Source organism: Falco rusticolus, chromosome 7 (genome assembly GCF_015220075.1).
Source record: "Falco rusticolus isolate bFalRus1 chromosome 7, bFalRus1.pri, whole genome shotgun sequence".
Lineage (NCBI taxonomy): Eukaryota > Metazoa > Chordata > Aves > Falconiformes > Falconidae > Falco > Falco rusticolus.
The window spans coordinates 63,563,168-63,579,933 of NC_051193.1; the positions used below are offsets into that span (position 1 = coordinate 63,563,168).

At 39.9% G+C, this 16,766-nt stretch overlaps 1 protein-coding gene across 8 annotated transcripts in view; it reads left to right on the top strand.

Moving 5' to 3' along the window:
* LIN52 (lin-52 DREAM MuvB core complex component) overlaps nucleotides 1–16,766 on the top strand; it is a 62,103-nt gene that overhangs the window by 16,356 nt on the left and 28,981 nt on the right. Inside the window, exon 6 of one of the 8 annotated variants that reach the window (XM_037393844.1) lies at nucleotides 5,043–10,206. The exons of 5 other annotated variants lie outside the window; for them this stretch is intronic. In XM_037393844.1, coding sequence (XP_037249741.1) covers nucleotides 5,043–5,092 — 50 coding nt within the window. In that variant the 3' untranslated portion in view covers nucleotides 5,093–10,206. Of the gene's footprint in view, nucleotides 1–5,042; nucleotides 10,207–10,259; nucleotides 10,286–13,725; nucleotides 16,764–16,766 lie in introns of those variants that run through there. 2 more of the 8 variants (XM_037393845.1, XM_037393849.1) reach the window with 2 other exon arrangements.

The following is a 16,766-nucleotide window of genomic DNA, read 5'->3' on the forward strand; positions in this document are numbered from 1 at the left end:
TTAGGACAGAGAAGTGACTGATCTATATAAAACAGTGATGTTTTTTTTCTCTGAGAATTTTCTGCATTAAAATGGCATTGGTGAATATAGCGGTGAGCTTGATATAAAAATAGCTGGAACAGGGAACTGCACTCCTGACTTCAAGGATAGCATGTTGTGTAGGGGGAGTGTTTTTTGTTGGGTTTTGTTTTGGTTTGGCTTAAGTGCTGTGTTGGGATTGGCAGATGAAGCAACTAATTGAGTTAAATTAATGTTTTCGGCCAGTAATAGCATAGATCATAACATTATATCAATTCAGGAAGCAGCTTTTAACAGGACCATGAGAGCTGCCATACTCAGACCAGTACTCTTGTAGTATGTTGCCCCCAACAGCGGACTTTGCCAGGGTGAGAGGTACTTGCTGTCCTGCACAATTGCAGAGGAGCAGGCAAAGGGAGGTTTCTTGCCAACCCTCCCCAACTGCAGTTGGTGTATTCCCAGAAACCTGAAGCTTCTATAGCTCTGTCTATTGAAAATATACCTATTTCTACATTTCTGTGTAATACTTTTCAGGATCTTGTTAAATTTAACAATATAATGTCATATGTTTTTTAATTAAAGAGCTACTAACTTGAGTGCATGGAAGCTTGCATTTCCTCCCCAGCTATATCTATTAGTCTAATAATGTAAGACTTTGTCTCCTTGCAATGTTGCTTTGCCTTTATTTCCTCTTACAGATTTCTTTAGGTCAATTTCATTGTTGCTCTGGGGTTGATGGTTTTTTTTAATTATTATTTCGTTTTCATTAAACAAATCTAACTTTAATGGCTATAAAAGGGCTTCTCATGTATTAGTTGGACCTAGTGTGATACTGTACTGGACTGAGAGCTCTTGTGGCTTACTTTGCTACTTATAAGGCTGGTCTTTTCTAAGAGTCTATAGAGTAAAAATAACAGGTCTCCTCTGGCTTGGTGCTGGCTTGGACAGAGTAAGGGTGAAATTCATGTTGTTGCTACTGCTTGAGGAAGCTGTGAGGGGGAAATGGATTTATTCACAGAGCTGAGTGACCAACACAGGGAGCTTGGAAAAGAGATAGGAAAGAGGAGACCTTGTCAAATGGAAAACATTTTGTTCATCCTAGTTTTTAAGGGTGCTTGGAAGTATATATTTACCAGATACGTAGCAATTGCATAATACTGTGAGATAAAAGGATAGACTGGCTGAAGGTAGGGGTTTTAATACTGGGTTGATCATGAGACTGTGGAACAGGTAAGAAGAGATAGGGAACAGAGGTCAGATGGTAGGACAGAAATGTGCAGGGAGGGAAAGGGAACAAACCTCATTTTTTGATACTAAGTCTGATTTTTGTTTCAGCTCTGTATTTAGATGACTCAGTTCAGGCCCCTCTCAAGTCAACATAAAATATCTTAGTAAGTTCAGGATAAGTTAAAATGGATCCTACTAATTAGTTCCAGCCACTTTATAGATCTGAGTGTTGAAAACAGTGTTTTGTTGCTCTTATTCATATGTTGCTCTGTAAGTATAAGTCTATTTGGTTTCAGGCCTAAGGGCAATCTTCTGAGAAGACTAGAATTTAAAGAGATCAGTTATTTCCAACGCTTTCAGAGCATCCTAAAAGGCCACTCTAGGAAATGGAGCCAGTAAATGAGACCTAGCCTGAGCTGTGGGAAAGAACTACAGTTTAGAAAGTCACAAGAAAAATTTTGATCATGTGGCTAGGAGGCTGCTTTGAATCAATTTCTGGCCTGAATTCCCTTGTTTAAAAACTGTCTTTTTTAGAAAAAAAAAATAATCCTGCCTCACTAAACCAAATCAATAGTGATGGAGAATTTACTACATACCTATTGCTTACTTCACTATTAAAAATCCTAATTGTGAATTGTTAATCCTAATGTGAATTTGGCCAGGTGCTGAGACATTTTGGATTGTCTCCATCTGTACAGGAGCGTTTTGCTGTGGTTTTTGAGTTCTAGCTGGAGATCAAAAAAGGGTGCTTAATGCCGTTGCCAGCAGAGTAAACATACTACCTCTTCTCATCATATTCATTGCAAGTTTGTTCTTCACCTCCCCCCTCTAGTGAAGTGCTGGCTCTTAGAAATTTATTTTGGTAATAAAACATTACTTTATACTTGCCCATGAAAGCATGTTTGAAGGCTGTTTGTGGGTTCTTTAAAGTGTCCAAGAGATTGTTGTTCCCTGAGCACGCTGCAAACTGGTATCATAATTAAGCCTGATGAATTAACATACAGAAAGTTAAGCTCATAACTTTCAGTGGTTAACTTAAGCTCTTAAAATGTGGAACCAAACCTGTGGTTGGCATGCTGTAATTCAGTTGTCAGTCCCAAAATGTTATGTATTGATGGGTTTTGGTTCTGAGAAAATGGGTGGGTTTATTCTTTCAGAAATTTTATTCTTGCAGAAATTTTTGATCACAATGAGGAGAGAATAAAGTTGTGCTTACTGCTTCTCACAGTTGTAAGTCTTGACAGTAGAGCTAAAGGATACAGTTCAGTTATTTTCCTGTGATTTATGTTACAACTCTTTACTGTAATTGGGGAGAGGGGAATAGGAAACTCCGTGCTGCATAAGTAGAGATTGTCAGTTCATAATTTAATTTTAAGGAGGTATTTTTACTGATGGGTTGCTACAGTGCAGGCGCAGGAGTGGTGGCAACTGAGAAGTGTCTAATAACCAGTTAAACAGATTTTGCTTGGGTTCTGTTTTGAGCACTTGTAGTGAAAGCTGGTGAAGCTTATTGTGATAAAGTTCAGCAGAATATATCTTCTGTGTCGAAATTATTTTACACTGATAGAGCATTTCCTTATGGAGAGCTTTCTGTGCTAGGAGACATATATCCAAATAGCGTTTAAACTGCACAAAGTGCCAATTATTTTGGTGTGAGTATACACTGTCATGTAAAATCTGGCTTTCCAGATATTTGGTGATTTTACAAAGATCTGTTTCATAACTAATACAAGTCTGTCTTTTAAGTCCTTGCACAATGTCTCTGAAACCTATCGTTACATTTTAGTTTTTTAGGTTCAGTGGCAATTCAACAGACGTTAGTCCGAAATTGTGACTGTAGGGTTTAATCTCTGTTCTACTGAACCTGGTAAAATCAGGTTTGATCTGATAGCTGGAGGCGAATCTGTGAAGAGCCCAAGTGTTGCAATAAAGTGGTGTTGGTGCCCTTCTCCCGGTGGTCTGCTGAACTGTTATCCTGTGGTAGCTCTAGAGGGCTCTCTGCAGTTGGAAATGTTACGTTTACAATGAATTGCATGACAAAGGTCTTAACAACCTGTTGGTCGTTAAAGAACTCGTAATACTTTTTTTTGGCAAATACTATCCTATTGTCATCAGCAAAATACAGCAAATGCAATTAGTGTCTAATTTTCTCCAGTGTCAATTAGAGATTCTCATTTTTTTTTCTGAATTGTGTTCTGATCTGGGTGTAAATGATTGTCACTTAAGTTACAGCATTTAAGTAGCGTAGGAAATTATTTTTGTGTGTGTGGTTTGTGAAGTTCGTTGTGTAAGTCACTAGAAGTGTGATGTTATCAGCACTGCATGTGTGTGCAAGAAAGACAGGAAATAATTATCCCAGCCTTTATTGTAGCCATGCAGTTGGTTACTGTAGTAACCTTAGAAGTATATGGGCATTGTTGCAGGAGCATTAGAAATAAATGTGTAAGATGGATGACTAGATGAAATGTATGGAAATGGAGAGGATGAAAGTATGAACAGTAATTTTCAGCAGAGTAATAGGCATTTGTCATCAAGTGGCATTTAGAAAGGAAAGAATACCTATATGATACTTCAGGGTTTTATTTCCAAACCCTTCCTTTGGGTGTTACACAGGAACACCAGTCTCAGTTCTGCCTTGGCGCATGTGCAGTATCATGCTGAGTTCAACTGGGAATTCTGTATCAGGCTTGGTTATATTAAAATGCCCTTTAAAATGGTTAGTTTGAAAGTGAGTCAAGTAGTTAAAAGATTGTAATGATGCGTTCTCTGTTATAGTACTAAATTCTATTCTTGTACTGTTTTGTAGTTTTGCTTTTCCAAATGTGTGGTTTTGTACTGACAGTGCATTGCATGAGGGAAGCCGATGGCTTGGGAGGCTGATGGCTTGGGAAGCTAGCGGGTGACATGTGGGGAGTTGACATGTAGATATGAATGCAAGGCAGTTGAGTAGGTAAGCTCTTTCATTGGGTGTGTGTGCTGACATAAGCAGCGTTGTGTAATAATTTCAGTGCAAAACTCTGATGTCTTAAACAGAACCAGAGAAGGAACATCTACTGACATGAATGACAACAGTTTGCATCACCTGGAGGAATTGTCTTTGGTTTCAGAAAGCCAGTGCTGCATTGCTTTCACTTGGTTGTGTTTTGAAAGCTGCGAAGACTAGAAATAACTAGAAATACCACCTGTGAAGACTAGAAATAAGTGCAATGTGATTACAGTTTATATTCTCCAATACTTTTGGGCAGCATGGGTTGGATGTCCATTACGGATGGTGCTGTAGTCTTCTGTATGGTAAGGAACTTATGTATTGAGGGAGTGAAAATAATGTTGAGTTTGGTGCTCAGTGTGCTCCCCAGTAAGGACATGCACGAGTGTCCTGGTCTGTGATGAGTTCTGTCTTGTGTACTCTGCAAAGCCCTCACTTGAAATCAGTTGTGAATTTACAGCTGAAGGGGGAAAAGGTGAGGTATGGCTAGACTGAGGAGGGGAACAGGTGGTTTTACTTTCATTGGTAGCATTTGCAGTTCCCTGAGCAATGAGGGTTGGAGAAACTGCCTGTTGAGAGCTACATCTTGATTAGATGTTTGGGCCTGTTGTAAAATTCTGTGATGTCTGCCGGCTGTGCCAGTGTGGAAGTCCTTGTGCAATGGAGGAAAGGTACTGAGAAATCTTTCCTGTAAGTTCTTTTTTCCCCTTCTTCTTGGAGCTACTTTTTGTAGTAGGAAAAATTTGCTGAATTACCCTTGTCTGCATAAAACACAAACTAATAACGATTAAGCTATTGATTACTTTTTCAGGCACTGAAAAGATGCTTCTTCCAGGAATTGTTTCCCCATGCCATCCCTGACTGCAAACACCTGCAACACACAAGTTCTGGTCATAGATGAATTTGAACACTCATTCCTCCTAGCATTTTGGATGTATTTATTGCACGTACTATATCTTTTCATGTCTGACCACTGTCATCTGAGAGGAAATCATATCTTTTTTATTTAAGGATATGGGTTGTGCTAGTTTAGTCGAAATGGGGATTTTATATGGGTTTTTATACACTAGTGAAATTTCTGTGTAATGAGATCTTAAGTGAATTAAACCCTTGTATGCAACTATTGAGCTTGTGCTTGCAAATTCAGAGGGTAAACATAGGTGTAGCCAGTTTTAAACTACATAAGATTTTTGTTTGCTTTTTGAAATAATTTTTCAAGTAATTCTGATTGAAGTGAAATAATTTCCGTTAGATACAATATTATGGAGTGGCATACTGAATTAGTGTGACAGAAGTGCTCTCAGTATGTTTAAACATGTTTATGTCTATATTCCATATAACGCTGTACGTTGTTAAACCCTGTCAGTTTTGAGATACAAGTAATGTAGGAAAAAATGAATTAAAAATACTCTTCTGGCTTTGCATCTGCCTGAGGGACATCCTGCTTGCTTGGAGGCTTCAAAAATACAATCCCTATGTTTACTTCCCAGTTGAGCAGTTCAGAAAAGTCACTAAACATAGAGGGGGGGATACAGTGAAAGTTACTTGGCACAAATTTGTGTGGAGAAAAAAAGGAAACAAACATTTTCTATAATCTTTCCTAGTTGTTACATGGTGAAGTAGCTATGGTGGGTAGAATTCAGGTGAACATGAGTTTCAGAGATCTCTGTGCAGCTGAAAGGGATAAAAAGAAAGTGATTTTTCACCAGTGATAGCCTTGAACCTTCAGAGGCCTGTATATAAGCTTTATGTTATCTGAAGCTGTATCTTAATTACCTTAAGATGTATTAAGTGCATGTATAAGTCTTTTCACTTCAAGGTCTGTTTTTTACTGGGTGCTCCATTTCTCTGTTTAAAACAATGGAAAAGTGACTTTTTCATTTGTTTGCTGTTTTCACTTTCTGGTAATCCAGCAGTATCACTGAGCTTCCGTGTCTCAGTTTGAAAGTACAGTGACAGTGTCTGTTGTATTTTAAAATCAGTTGAAATGATTATAGCAAAAGGTTGTAACAGTCTGCAGTTTTCAAAAAGCTGAGCTTCATACGCAAATGCATATATTAGTGTTACCTGGCAGTTGTTTTCATCACTGTTCCGAATGTTTTATTCGGACTTTTAAAAATGCTTCTGGTTTTTTTTTATTGTTATTTTGACCCAGTTTCACCACATCACCTGCTCTGTTTAGAGAACTTTTTTTCAGCCCGTCCACACCCTGAGCCATCAGGATGGTAATTCTCTAGTTGCAAGGGATGGCAATTCCTGCTCTCTGAAGAGCTGGCTTCTGAATGCTCGTGTGAGGTTCTGGCCCTGAATCTATCTATCACGCCAGGGTCACCATAGTGCATTTCCCGGGCTGAAGCTGCAAAGTCCTCAGTCTCCGGGTTGCCTGCTGCTTCCCTGCTAGAATTCACTGTGCCAGACCCATGGCACCCCTGTCTTTCATGAATGGAATTCAAAAAGACACTTACATTTCCATAAATAAATTAGGAATTCAGTGGCTTCTTCCGGCTAATCAGGGCAGGCTGATAAACCTTGCTAGCTGTTTAATAAATGAATTGTGACTGATTACCTATTAATATGGACGCCTCAGGAATTCACCCTGGGGGAAGCAGAGCAGTGAAATAGAGAGGGGCATGGCCCCCTGGGAAATCAGGGCTTCATGTTTGCAGCTTAAATATCTCTGTGAAGTATCAATAAGGAGGTAATTGAATTTTGAACACAAACATGAGCGCCGGATGGATGAAGGAGAGGGGGGCTCTGATCATCTCCTCATGCCCCTTCATACTCCCCTCCCCTTTCCCTTAGAGACCACTCTAGTGAAGATAGATGCTAAATCCATTAAATAAAGATTAGACTCTATCGTGGTAGAAAATGGCAGCTTAGCTAGATCCGTGGGCAAATTGGGACCTTTAGCAATACAGAAAATTGAAATATACATTTTTAACAAGTGTGCTGTCGACACAGTAATAATGACTGTGTGGCTTGTGGGGTTTGCTCACCTTTCAGATCTGCTTTTGTCTGCTTATATCACTTGCTCTTGTTTTGAAAGCAGGCTGCTTGGTCTCTCTGAAGCAGAGAAGACTTAGGGGAAGGAAGGTTTTATTTCCCGCCTTGCTTTCTGTCTTAGGCACTTCTTCTTAGGGTTTTAATAGTATAGAAGATCAGTACTCTTGTATTTCAATATGGAAATAATTAACTTTGGCTCCAGCATGCTCAGTCACACGTCCTGAGAAGTAGTTGGAAATAGTCTAGAGGAAGCATAGAGATGATACTGGAGAGCAAAATGTAAATGTGATTGGGCTTTTTTAAAATGGGATTTATTCTCTAAGCACATGGCTTTGTTTTTTATTTACTCCAGATCAATTTTTCTGAGTTCTACCATTATAGGAAAGATTAGTATAGGGGTGTGCATTGTAAAATGTCAATGTTTGTTCTTGTCATGCAATAAGCTGTAGAAACACAGTTGAAGTGGCCTTTAATGTGTGACAGTCTTCCTTTATAATGCTGTGCTAGATGCAGAACGCAATCAGGCTTTCATCATAGCCTCCTCGCATGCCCTATCCTCTGTTGCAGAAAGTCAACCGATCCTCCTGGGTTTTGAAGGTAAAACTTCACCTACCTGTACAAGTAGGGGACCAACTGCCATATAAGAGAGGCTACTCCTCTTTTTCCAAGGAAGATGATCATTCTGCATGACAAAATCCAAAATTGTTTCTGTTTAGTGTTAGAAATGAGCCTAACTAATGTGTTCCTAGGGAAAATTTCTGTTCTTTCCTTCTTGAAATTTTTCTCTTTACGCTAGATATTTTTGAGAATGCAAAAAGGAAAAAAGGATTTATGCTTTGCTGAATTATAGTGGACTGAGATAGTAGTGTAACATGGGGACTTCTGTCTGCTCTTCTGGGACAGTTCCCTGATAACACCACTTAATTTTTTCAGACTCCTCAACTTTTAGCAGTCATGCCTGGAAAACCCTTGATGCTGCATCCTCAGCTTCAGCTGCTAACAACTAAGCCAGCATCGTCTTTTTTGGTTTAGGAAAAACAAAAGTAGATATTAAGTGTAAGAAAATTAATATACATGGGTCCATTCCAGAGACAGTAATGAATGTACTGGGAATGTCTTGGGTTTCATTAACACAGAGCTGCTACAGATGTGGAAAAGGTTTTCTATCTGTTTCCCAAACTTATCATCTGCTTTCACGTCCCAGAAGTTTACTCACCTGTCTCCTGTCAGAGTTTTTTTTGGTTGGGAATATCTGTATTCTTTCATCCAGCCATGCTTCTAGCAAGGAAAAAATTTTCTAAGCTGGCTCAGCCGCAAGGATTCTCTTTCATGGCATCGGCACCAAATTGAAAATGAACAGGTACCACCCCTTAGCTAAATTGCAGTAATTGATTCTGTATGTGCTGTAGGCAGTCTCGATTTAAGAAGCAGTCAGATCTCAAGGCTCCCTTGGTAAGGGTATATTACAGCATTGGGTTTACCTTTGGCCAAGCATGTTGATCATGGGCTCCTTCTCTCTTGGGATTTCCTGGCCTTTGTCCCCTTGCAAGAGGACAGTTCCTCTCCTGAACCTCAGACCTCTTTCTCCATTTCTGTCTGCTAACTATTTATAACCCATCTAGTTTTCTTTAACCTTGGCTGACCCCTTTCAAAGAAGTCACCAGTACCTTAACAGCCTATGTTCTTGTTTCTCTCATGCTACTGACATCCTTAGCCTTATTGTATCACCTATCCCTCTGCCTATTTTGGAGATTTTTCTGCTCTCCCTGCATGTAAGCTTAGACTGATTTTCTAGCTCAGGAGTCCTCCTTTTGTATATCCTGAATTAAAAAGGAGACTCTTGCTAATTTGTTCTGTAGCTTCTTCTGAAAGCAGGCATGTGCCAGGAACCTCACAAGCTTATGGCTTTCCACATATTAAGGCACTTAGTGATGCAGCATTTTAATTAAATTAACCAGAATTCGTAAATTGTAGATAGACAGATTTTCCAGATCATCTCAATATGAGCTTTTAGAGTGATCAACACTCTGCTGGTGTTTAATCCATCAGACTGCCATATGGAGCGTTGAAGAGCAGAATATCTGTTTATTAACAATTGTTGTTTTTTCACGTCAGCAAGTACAATTTTCATATTTGAGGACCTGGGAGTGCAATCTGTTGCTGCATCTCATATATGAATTGTATCAGCCTCATGCCAGACTCCGTTTCATGTTTATCCCTGAATTTTTACTGAATCCACGTGACCCAATAGCTGTCTAAATGGCAGGATAGACCTGGAGACTCTGGTGGAATGACCCTCATGAAGTTCCTTGGTTATACTATCACAGGAGGAATGTGTCCAGATGTGCTTTGTGAGAAATTATGGATATCTGTATCATCAGTGGTTTCTGCAGTCAGTTGAGACACATTTAATGAAGCTTTGCAATTTGAATGACCAGAATATAAGTTATAATTCACAGAAGTCAGAATGTTCTTCCTCATCTTCAGGATGAATCCAACCTTTTATTCACCTTGTATTAATAAATACCAGTTCTCAAATTCTAGGGTATTTTCTGCGTTGGACTTGTTATCAGTAGAAGTTACCTGTCTGTTAAAGAGTAGTGGTCTGTTCCATTTTATTGTGACGTACAAGTCTGTTTCTACTCCTTTAGCTGAGTGAACTCTGCCAGTTGTTGGTCTTTCCAATGGGAAAAATACTCTTTAGGCAAGAGGCAAAAAACCTTCTTGTTTTGTGACTTTGTCACTGCTGCTTTCAGAAAGAAGTAGTAGCTGTTCTAGGATGAGAAATGAGATGGGCCCAGTGCAGAAATATGTTTTGCAACCTAGGCATCAGGTATTCTCATCAAATTTAAGATATTTTCCATTGTCAGAACCCCTTGAATTCTCAGCAGGAGTAACATGTAGTCATTTTTATTCATCCAGATGTTTTCATAACTATTAGCTTGTTTGTTTTCTTGGATGCTTTGGTAGACTGTGGGGAATAAGATGTTCTTATTAAGACAACTTCATTCTTATCTCTGTTTAGGTAAGGTATGAAGAGGAGGGAACTGTTGGTATGTGCGGATGACAATAGATGGAAAGCAGTGGTTTCTCCCCTATTAAAGTTGTCCATCTTATCCAGCAGATGGCATTGAAAATGTACCTGCTGCTCTGTCTTCTTGCTAGGCAATGCCTTAGCTGAAATCTGAAATCCTACAGGCTGTACTCTTCTCTGGTGCATAGCTGCAGATCACTTCCTAATGAGGATTTTGAGTGCCCCCTGCCTAGTGGGTAAAACAAAAGCCAACACACCCATGGATTAATGAGAAAGGAATTTAAGGCTGGTGTGGTGTACGCTGCAACAAAATTCCTTTTCAGTGTTTCAAAGTATTCCTTGAAACATTTAGCATTTGGGCAAGCCCTATTAGTAGTCTTCTCTTTCCTGACTTACATTGTTTGTCCATCTGCTTGTCTGCCAGTCATCGTGGTATTTGTGCCATGTGGGCAAATAAGCAGTGATCTTTCAATAAGCTCAGCACCAAAAGCAACGTGAAGCACTCATCCTTTGGAGCAGTCCTACTGTACTCGCTAGCTCAGACCTGCTGCTGGATTCCTAGAGAAGGCACAAGTTCCGCAAGCCAGTGACAGCATCTGTCCCAGTGATGGGTGTTTCTTTGGCTGCTGACAGGAGGGGTTTGTGGGCCCCTTGCATGTGGGTCACTGGGAGGAGGCGGTACTGTGGGTGCTGGTGATGTTTAGAGTGGGTATCACTTAGCTTCTAATTAAATTGTGAGGATAGTGGGATGTAGATGTCGTGTAATGATTCAAATGGTAACTGGCTATGGCAACTAAGCTGAGAAGTGAAAAATCTTTACTATGCATGATGAAAACGTCAGTTCTGTACCACTTTATCTTTGTTTCCTGTCTTTTCTGTATTCTTGAATCTTCTTTCTTTTCAGTAAATATGCTGTTTAATATAATTTCTGTACAAGCATTACTGTACTAAGGTAGTGTTTTATTCTTCCTGAGCAGCCAAATAATTTGAAAGAAATTATAGAAGTTGTGTACATGAAACAGCTGTCATGTGGAGTCAGCATGAATGCCTACATCACGACTATGTAGCATGGCTTTGTTTGCCTCGTATTGTTTATGTATTGCTCTGTATTGTGACTAAGTTAGCAACATACCCATTTCAGAGTATTTAAACGGCATTGAGAGCTAAGGAACATTGTTACCTGTCTAGAACCTACTGGATTAAAAATGTCTTCTACCAGCACCTTAATTTCTTTTATATCTGAGGACCTGAGTAGATGTGGAAAACTGGAGCTTTTTACACTCTCCTCCTCCATATCCAGACAAATTGTCTGTGATTCGTGTTTTGATGACCGTGGACACTGCTGCTGTTCTGTCCCTCACTTAGCCTTGTGACCAAGTATAATGCTTGACTCTCCAGTAAGTCCAGGCATCCAAGCTATAATCTAAATATTCTTCCTTTTTTCTGTATAACACCTGTGGAATAACATCTTTCCTATCTGTCCACACAGCTCTTATCCAAGTTCTTGTAATATTACACCTTTCCCTGAATCTTTTACTCTGATCTTATCAAACCTTAATCCACTCGCAAAGATGAGCTCATTGTTTTGACTGATCAAGATCTCCATACATTTCTCCACATACTTTAGTATTGTATCAAACCACTTTTCTTTCTCTTCATGGTTTTATTTGTGCTTTAACTAATATACTGCCTCCAGTAACAGGAAGAAAGCAGACACTTCTAGTCTGTCAAGAATACAAGTTACTACGAGCCGTTGCTGTGGTTTCTAAGAACCTGGTTTCCCTGCACACTTTTGAGGCATACTCTGTAAACATGCAGGGAGCTAGCTCACCCTCCTTCCAGCTGCTGTACAGCATGTGTAGAAATCTTGATAACTGTTAAGATGATGTGTTGTAAGTATGATACTTTTCAGTGTTGTCTCATTTAACTGTGTACCTCTATTGTCTGTCTGTATTTATATAGTGTCTCTCCTAAGCTCCCTGGGGCAGAAATAACTTGTCCTCTGTTTGTACACCATGTAGCAGAGTGTGTACTTGATCAACAACAAGAACTTCCAGGCATCAAAATAATTATTCAAGACATACATCAGCACTGCTAGCTAGCTGTATTTCTTTAAAGGTATTTGTCAAGTTAGCACCCTGGCTGTTTTCTTCTCTTTTTATTGACACTGTTGAACATGTTGGCTTCCTCCACTTTAGCATGATATGTCCTAATAACAGATATGTTTGAAATAAACTTTGCGGAGTATTCCTTGAAGGGCTTTGATGATATAAAACCAGTGTTCTGCAGGAGTGTTCAAGGCTTTTTTGACCAACTGCTTAAGAAAGCTGTTCTAGGAAATGCCACAAAAAGATATGCCTGACGTTTGGGACCAGTGTCTGTAGCTGTTACATTTTGACACCTACCTGGACCCCCCAAATCAGAAATAGAATCACCCCAAACTGTGGAGGCAGTCAGATCTTAAATAAGATGAGCTGCTGTTTTGGAGGCATTTATATCTTTCTGTAGATTTATATGAGGTTCTCAATTTAAGACACTTCAGTCTGGAACCTTAATTTAGTTGGCATGGATCTAAGCCTTGGATATAAAACACTATTCATGAGATTAAAATGGGATTTCCTTGTTTCATAATAATTCTGTTCCCTCAATCTTGGAACTTGACAGAGAAGGATATATAACAATTTGTGTGTATGGGAACCTGAGGGATGGATGGAGATGTTGCATAGCAGGAGGGAATGCATCAGGCATAGAAACGAAGTTTCCATTTGCACGTTAAAGTGCTGTCTTCTAGGGAATGCTGTCATTCTAGCCCAGTAATTGTATATATTGAAGAAAACTTTACCTTAAGTGACACAACTTTTGCTGTATTTGAGATAATGCTTTCTGAAAACAAATAATATCGTCCAGAACTATTATCAGAAACAGAAGAGGACATACTTGGAGATCAAACATGGCAGCAGTTAGTCACAGCGTTGCTTTTTTCATCTGTTATAAAATGGAAGGGAAGGAGTAGAGGAAAATTCATTCTCTCGCTTTCTGTATATATTGCAGGCTGCTTGAGGGGCTGTAATATCTGTAAATGTTTTATGTCATGTACGTAAATAGCAAACCCTTTTTTTTCAAGAAGTTGTAAAGTAATTGTAATTTGCTTTTACTTCTGGTTAGGTAAGTCTGAGAAAGTTAACAAACTAAGTATGATCTTTGTATGCATTTGTAATCACAAAGTTTTAGTTAAACTACACTGATGCAGGTTTTTTCCTTAACAAAGGTTTGTCACTTTGATAGGTTTGGAAAGCATAGATTTTAAGATAATTGGCATAAGTTGGCTAGAAGGTGGTGACACAAGGATCTGTACTTGGGCCAATTTCACTTGATAGCTCTTTATACTTGAACTACTGAGTATAGGGTTTTTTATAATATTGTGACGCTTCTGAGCTCAAAACTTGCGGTTTGGCAGAATCGTCATGACAAATCTATCCGAACTTGCTGGAGAATATAGCTACACAAAGTAATTGGAGTTTGTGTGCAGCTGGTGAATGTGGCAGCATTTAACCATGTTTTGCGCGAGCCCCCCAAGCCTCCTGAGCTCCTGGGATGGTCCGGAACAGCCAGGTGGAAGCACAGTGCCCAGCATGGTGAAGCAGAGCAGATTGCTTTGCCCCTGTACGTCTTCAGGCTTGAGTGTATCCCAAGACACAACGAATTATTGTGCTGTTTGCCACCTCTTCTGCTTGACATTAATAGTTGTTTGTGCTTCATCACCTATATTTCTGCATAAGGTTCCATAATCTTTCCCCAGAAAGGAAGTAAGTCTCGTTCTCTCTTTTGTAACTTCAGATACTCTGTCACTTCAGGCAGTCTTTGGGTGGGAATAATTTTGAGATAGTGTGAAATACACCATTCACTTCAAGAGCTGCTTTTAAATCAAGAGATTTCTTCATGAGAATGTGAAAAAAAGTGAATCTCTTTGATTTTGAAAGGTAGCGCAGTTGTTATTTTACATCTCTACAATTGAGGAGATAAATTGAAAATTCCTATTGACTCCCAACCATGAAAAGAAAGTGGGGGAGAATGCAGGAAAAAAGTAATGGAAGCTCGTCAGATTAAAAGTAGCAAAAAGGAATGCTTCTTATACGATGAATGATTTGATGCAGAACTTTCTGCCACATAGGGAATTTTATTTTTTTTCCCCAGGCCAAGTACTTAGCAGCTATGGAAAAGGAATCAGGCAATTAAATGGATGATGAGAACATTTCTAGTTAGAGCAGTATAAAATCCAAAATTAATAGGAAATATCAACTGCTTCAGGGTACAAAACAAGCGCTTAGGAAGAGAAGTCTTTCGAAGGCGATTATTCCATATGTCTTTATAATGGGGTTCCTTGGGGGTTGTGGTTTTGGTTTTTTTTTTGGGGGGTGGTGTTGGTTTTTTTGTTTTGTTTCTGTGATGCTTCTGATATTTGGTATAGTCAGACAGGATACCTGCTTGGGTAAATCACTGATCTGCCCTGCTTTTTCAATTCCTGTGTTCATTTACAGTTTTTATGACTACAGACCTGACAGATTCTTGTTTAATAGGGAATAACGTTTCTACAATCTTTTTTTAGTGACTAGTCTTAGATCCTATCAATTGATAGAATTTTATGTACAAGATTTTAGTCAGTGATAGAGAATGTAAATGCAGAGCATGATCTGAGTTACATCTCTGGAGAGAACATCATTATTAAACCTTTTTGAGGGTGTCCATGGTGGCAGCTCCATAGAGCAGGTGGCCTGCATGGCACAAGCACACAGTGAGTCAGGAGCCTGTATCTTATCAGAGCATATAATCTAAAAATCACTCAGCCTGTTTCTGTCTCCTGGGGAGATGATGACGATGACACAGGACCCTTATGCTAAAAACTAATTGTTAACCTGCAGAAGACGTCATTCAACACAGATCCCAACAGAAAAAGGCTGGGTGATGGATGTTTCTGGGTAGCAGGCCAAACTGTCGTTTGGTTTTCCACAGATAGTTCTCTGGGTTGCCTCAAGATTTTCAAGCCTAGTACCTGGCTTGCTTGAGAATAGAGAACATATACATTTAAAAAAATGCTGACAAATTTTGTTTACTAATGTATGCATAGAAAACTTGGAGGAGCAAACAGTTCCTCTCCCGTCTAAGGGTATGAAATGCACAGCTTTTTGACTGTGGTGCTCCAGTTTCCTGGAACAGTAGGCAAAGCAGTGGCTAGGTGGAGGTTCAAAGGCTAGGAAACAGCGTTGAACAGGAATATAGCAAGTAGGTAGAATTTGGGAAAGGAATGTAGGATTGCATACACATCTGTTGACAGGGGAATAGCCAGCAGATCAAAGGAGGTGATGGTTCACCTCTACTCAGCAGCCATTAGATTGCATCTGCAGTGCCACATCCAGTGGTGTCCTCCATGCCCCAGCATGAGGAAGACGTTGGTTAACTGGAGTGAGTTCAATGGAGGACCACCAAGGCGTTCAGGGGGCTGGAGCACTTGCCCTTTGAATAGAGGCTGAGGGAATGGGGCTTGTTCAGCATGGAGCAGAGGTGACTTCACAGGGACCTGATAGCTGTCTGCTAGTACCTGGGAGGAGGTTACTGAGAAGATGGGGTCAGGCTCTGCACAGTGCTGCATGGCGGGAGGACAAGAGAGAACAGTCATAAATTGAAGCAAGAAAGTTGCTGACTGGATTTAAGAGAAAACTTTTTTGGCATGGAGCAGTCAGGTATTGAAAGGATTGCCCAGAGACGTTGTGCAGTCTCCATCCACAGTTGTTTTTAAGGCTTGACTGGCTAAAGCCCTGAGCAGCCTGTCTTCCACAGAAGGCTGACTGGAGACTTGCCAAGGTCCTTCCAAATCTGAATGTTTCTCTGATTCTGTATGTTTTCCCTTGTTTGGTATTGTACTGTATGCCTTCTCATGTGATCTGTTTTCTTCTTGTAGATTAAATTTTCTTCACTTACCACTTTTTCCTTATATCTTCTTTTTCCTTACACCTCTTCTACTCCACTGCACCTTCCTCTCTCCAGATACATCTGATAATCCCACTGTCACTGGGTCATGGAGTCTTCTGGGTTCTCTTGGCTTCCAGAGTTTCTTCACTGCCCCTCAACCCTCAGAATAATCTCACCAGTCACTAAGTCGAAGGAGATCCCCATGGCCATCACCACCTTCTGCTTTACTTGCTGAGCTGTCTTGTAGGTGGTTTGCCATCTGCTTTGCCGCAGTGCCTCTGTTCTTCATTTCCAGTAACGGATGACGAACACTAGTCAGCTCATTAAAGCATAATAGCTATGTCACTGTATTCAGTTTTCATAAGAGAAGAAAGTAGTGGTAGACATGGCCTCAGACCACTGGCATACGGACTGAGAATAAACGTGGCAGGCTTTTTGGAAGCAAAAGAGTAGCAAAGCTTGCTGGGCTGCTCTCAGTAGACCTTCTGGAGTGGAGAATAATGTTGTTTTCTTTGTTTTGGCTTCTTTTTT